The 5,465-nt window shown below is 39.1% G+C and overlaps 1 protein-coding gene across 4 annotated transcripts; it reads left to right on the top strand.

The window, feature by feature from the left end:
- The first annotated feature begins 3,086 nt into the window (after positions 1–3,086).
- Positions 3,087–5,000, top strand: LOC113248760 (spindlin-2). Of its 4 annotated transcripts, none has more exons than XM_026490340.4 (2): positions 3,087–3,370; positions 4,058–5,000. In XM_026490340.4, the coding sequence occupies exon 2, from the start codon at positions 4,060–4,062 to the stop codon at positions 4,834–4,836; it is 777 nt and encodes a 258-aa protein (XP_026346125.2). In that variant the 5' UTR covers positions 3,087–3,370; positions 4,058–4,059; the 3' UTR covers positions 4,837–5,000. The 4 variants fall into 4 exon arrangements, with proteins under 4 accessions (XP_026346125.2, XP_057164181.1, XP_057164180.1 ...); XM_057308198.1 differs by having other exon boundaries at positions 4,038–5,000; XM_057308197.1 differs by having other exon boundaries at positions 3,087–3,407.
- Positions 5,001–5,465: the final 465 nt, after the last annotated feature.

Genomic DNA, 5,465 nt, shown 5'->3' with positions numbered 1-5,465 from the left:
AACTCTCAAAAAAAAAACACCTGTCTCTGTTCACAGACCATATGATTGTCTATCTAGAAAATCCCAAACCATCTGCAAAAAAACTCCTAAAGCTAATAAATGAGTTTAACAAGTTTGCAGGGTATAGAGACAATATACAACAGTTAATGACGTCTCTATAGACTGATACTAAACAATTAGATATGAAATTTAAAAAATTATATTCATATTAGCACCAAAAATGTGGTACTTAAGAATAAATCTAATAAAATATGTGCAGGATCTGTGTGCAGAAAAAAACAAAACACTGATGAAAGAAATAAAAAAAAAAACCTAAGTAAATGGGGGAGCTACAACTTGATGATTAATTAAAATACTAATAGCATTGGGAAATCAGTTCTTCCCAGTCTGATCTACAGACTGTACAAAATCCATTAAGAGTTTTGTGTGTATCAACAAGCTCATTCTAAAATATGTTCATAAAGTCAAGGTAAATAGAAGAGCCAAACAAGTATATTGAAAGATTAGAAAAGAGAAGAACATTGGAAGAGTCACACTAATTTCTAGACTTATTCTAAAGCTCTGTAATTAAGTGGGTTATTACCCAAAAAAAGGAATGTATCTGAGGTGATGAATGTGTTAATTGACTTGATTGCAGTAATCCTTTCACAATATATACATATATTAAAATATCATATTGCATACCTTTTAAAAATCATGTTGTATAACCCAAATATATATCATGTTTTAGTCAACCATATATCAATAAAGCTGGAAAAAAAAGGAGTGGGTTTTGGTAAAAAGATAGACCACTTGTTCAGTGGAACAATATAGAAAGGGCCAAAATAGATGTACACAAATGTAGTCAACTGATTTTGGACAAAGGGGCAAAGGAATTCAAAGATAAAAGGATAGACTTTTAAGCAAATGGTATCAGAAAGCTAGACAATTATATGCAAAGAAACAAATTTCAACACAACAGCATACCTTAAATAAGAGTTAACTCAAAATGGGTTGTAGATCTAAATGTAAATTGTAAAATTCTAAAATTTACAGAAGAAAGCATTAGAGAAAACCTATGTTGGTTTGGCAAAGAGCTTTGGATATAGAACCCACAGCAGAATACATAAAATAAATTAATAATAATAATAATAATGGCATTTCATCACAATTAAAAACTCTTGCTTTGTGAAGAATATGGTTAAAAATCTAAAAGGACAAGCCACAAAGAGAAATATTTATAAATCATATAGATAAAACCCTCAAAAACTCTAGAATAAGAAAGTATGGGCCCAGTTTTTTTTTAAGGCAAATATTCAGAAAAGACACTTTAACAAAGAAAATATACAGATGACAAATATGCGTATGAAAAGATGTTCAGCATCATTAATCATTAAGGAAATACAAATTAAGGCCACAAGGCAACTGATTATTGTACATCAATGAGTGTGGCTAATATAAAAAAATTGTGACAATACCAAAAGCTGAGGAGGATTCAGAGCAAATCAAACTCTTTTACATACTGGTAGGAAAGCAAAATGATAAAGCTACTTTGGAAAACTTTATAAGTAATTGTCATATATCACTATATATGTATATTCTGCAATAGAGTTTAAGGCAACAGAGAATTTTATAGACATAACATAAATTTAAAAAACAAACATTTCAAAATAAAAAACAAATATTGAGCAGCAAAACAAGCTGCAGAAAAATAGTATACATACTATTTAAAATAAAGTTTAAAATAAAGTTCAGCTAAGTTAGATTATGAGCCATATCAGAGTTTTATTTCAGACTTGCTGACAATGTAACCATTAAGAAAAAAAGAACATTTTCTTGAATAACTGTAAGAATGAATTTACATAGTTAAAAAAAAAGATGTACTAAAGGCTGTAACCAAGTACATGATTGGTTAGTTTTATAAAGTGTAGAGCCATCATATTCTTATGAGTTGCACACTTTAGATACCTGAGTCATAATGACCCATAGCCATCTCCAAGAAATGTCAGAAAAAGAACTATTATTTTTCTTCCCACAGTACATTTAAAAAACAAATATGAGACAGAAAGTGCATGGTACCCATTCATAAATGTATATACCATATTTATTATATATTTATATATTAAATATATATAATATTTATAATATATAGTATATTTAAATCCATACTTATATGTATCTAAAGATTGTTAGGGTACACAAAAATTGGATGATGATTATTAGCATTAAAAAGGGGAAGGGAAGAGAATAAAGGCTAAGGATAAAAGTTAATTATATTTTATTGGTAATAGTTTATTTCTACATTTAAATATTCCAATAAAAATAAGTAAAATTAATCTTGAATAGAGAGTATTTAGTATTTCTAATATTGCTATATACATTGTATTTTCAAATGTCATTAAAATGATTTTACAAAGAATTTTTAATGATTGACTTTGCAAACTGACCTCAGATTTCTAAGAAATTAGGAAAAAAATGAAGGAAATGAAGAGTGTTAATATTTTGCTGCAAAACTTGGGGAATGAGAAGTGGATTTAAGGTGGATTGTTTTATCCAAATGAATCTCTGAATTTTACACAACGTCCACACTGTGCACTTCTGTATTCAGTGGAAGAATTTAAAAAGAGAGGAAAAAGGGAAAACATCTTCAAGCTGTAAAGTCTGGTAATGATCACACACTAAAAATGATATAGATATTGGGTCAAGACGGCAGATTGAGGCGCGGTTCTCTCGTCCTACCTCAAATCCTTTTTAATCACAGGAAAGGCAGATTTCTGTATATAAAGAACTCCAGAAGGGCACGGGAAAAGGAAGGGCAGATTCATGGAAGATGGAAAGCAGATGGGGCAAGGGCACTGAGGTGGGGGCTGTGGTGAGAAAACTGGGGTCCCTGAACTGAAGAGGAGGGGCCGGGGGTGGGGGCTGTGGGCCCAGAGGCTCTCCACTTTGGAAAGGGGCGGACCTAGGAGTCAAGGAGAACCTCCCAGGTCCAACGCAGTGGTGGGTGTGAGTCTTGGGGATAGGGTGGGGAAGGGCGGGGTTTGGCAGGAAGGGGAGGCCTCACTCCTGGCAGGAAGCTGCGCTACGGGAAGAGGGAGGAGACTGCGGCGGCGGCAGAGGCTGGTGGGAGCCAGATGTGGCAGAGCGGCTGCCGCCAACAGTGAGGCAGAGGGCCCCTGAGCCTAGTGCTAGGGACACCGCATCAATCCGCTTCACCTTCCTCACTGCCCTCCAACACACGCTTCCTGCTTACGGATCCTCCCCTCTCAGCTCCTGCAAACACCCAACTCATCGCCTGCTGATCCTCTTTCGCCACAGGCTCACAGCGGAGGCAGCGCGGCAAGGTGTCCCATTTGGGCACCTGAGGCCCGAAATCCCCGGACGTGGGGAGGTGGGCACTGGACTAGAAAACTGGAGGATGGCGGTTGGTGGGTGCCCGGCGGGAAAATTGGGGTCGGTACTCCGATGGGTGATGAGGGAGACTAAGAAGGGTAATTTGGGGGCTGTGGTGGTGCGTTGGGGGGAGATAAAGAGCACTTGGAGGATGTACAAAGGTTGCCAGGCATGAGAATACATTTGCTGTAGGCACTCAGCAGGAATATGGGGATGACCAGGAAGAGACACGGAGAGATGAACACCAAGCATGGGGATGGGAGGTAAAACGGATGAAGAATAGATGGCAATGAAGAGGGGAATGGGAGTAACAGCATTAGTAGAAATGGAGTAATAGGGTGGGGGCTAAGAAATGGTGAATATTTGTGCTTGGTGTGAGGGCTCTAGGATGCAAACAGAGGATCAGGCATTATGCAAAAGAGCCTGCTCTCTCTATCTGGGGACTCAATGCACTACAACCACAACCACCTCCTCTCTAATCCTGCAGCACAGCCAAAGAAGCCTGGGGGGGAGGGCACCGAAGGCAAACATGAAATAGTGTCTTCATATCCAGTATTCCTGCTGAACACATCTGAATAACTTGGGCAGATTGTACCTGGTGCCCAGGGAATTTACAATGCAGAGGGGAAAACTCACACTATAATACGGCAAATATTTCTCCCTAGTTTCTTTCCGCCTCCTGCAGGTATGAAGACCCTTCACAAAAAGGCAGCTGCAGGAAAGCAAACCAGGGAAACTGTTGATCATCACATCGGATCTGCAAATATGAGGAAGAAAAAGAACTGTCAAAAGAAACAGAGAGGCAGACCTTCATCACAGCCCCGAAGGAACATCATGGGCTGCAGAATTTCACATGGATGGAAGGAAGGTGATGAGCCCATCACCCAGTGGAAAGGAACCGTTCTGGATCAGGTGCCTATAAATCCCTCTCTTTACCTGGTCAAATATGATGGAATTGACTGTGTCTATGGACTGGAACTTTACAGAGATGAAAGGATTTTAAAGCTTAAGATCCTTCCTGATAAGGTGCCATTTTCTCAAGTCAGAGATGTGCACCTTGCAAACACCATAATTGGTAAAGCTGTGGAACATATGTTTGAGGGTGAGCATGGTTCTAAGGATGAATGGAGGGGAATGGTCTTGGCCCAAGCACCTATCATGAAAGCCTGGTTTTATATTACCTATGAGAAGGATCCTGTTTTATACATGTACCAGCTTCTAGATGATTATAAAGAAGGAGACCTCCGTATCATGCCAGAGTCCAGTGAGTCTCCCCCAGCAGAGAGGGAGCCAGAAGGAGTTATAGATGGCCTGATAGGTAAACATGTGGAATATACAAAAGAAGATGGCTCCAAAAGGACAGGCAAGGTCATTCACCAAGTCAAAGCCAAACCTTCTGTGTATTTCATCAAGTTTGATGATGATTTCCATATCTATGTCTATGATTTGGTGAAAAAGTCCTAACTGTTAGGGTAAACTTTGCAACATTTGTGCAGGCAAATGTCTGTTTTGGATACACACAAAAATGTTACTTTTCAGTGCATTTAAACTTAAGGATCCCTTTTAACACAACATCTTAACCAGCATAACTGCTATTTGTTTTGAAAAATACAAGTGTATATGGACATGACATACTGTGTGTAAAGAATTTGTCTCATTGAAAAGACTGGATGTGTTTGGTGGATGGGCCATGAAAGGAAGGAATAGCTGTAAATTCAGGCTATGGATAAACTTAGGCTAGTATCATGATTAGTCATCTAAAAATGGAATAGGAATTAGCTGGTCTACTCTAGAGAGGGGGGAGGAGAAGGAACTAGAGATGGGCTGTGGGGGGAGGGGGAAGGAGAGATGACAGCTTAGGAAGAGGTGGGGCAGGGCCAAAAATGGAGAGGCTCCCTGGAGGAGGGATGACCTAAGGAGAGAGGAAACCCACTGGGAGTGGGTGGAGAATAACAGAGGGAGAGTGAGATCTTGGGGCTTGGAGGAAAACAGAATACCCTGAGAAGAAAGGGGCACAAAGAAGCATTGAAGGGATCCAGAGCAAGGGGGAGAAAGAAGAAGTTGGCAGGAATCTGGAGGGGGGCTAAAGGATA

The sequence above is a fragment of the Ursus arctos genome, unplaced genomic scaffold, assembly GCF_023065955.2.
Source record: "Ursus arctos isolate Adak ecotype North America unplaced genomic scaffold, UrsArc2.0 scaffold_63, whole genome shotgun sequence".
Lineage (NCBI taxonomy): Eukaryota > Metazoa > Chordata > Mammalia > Carnivora > Ursidae > Ursus > Ursus arctos.
The sequence above is the reverse complement of the archived record's forward strand: the minus strand, read 5'-3'. Positions and strand labels throughout refer to the sequence as shown.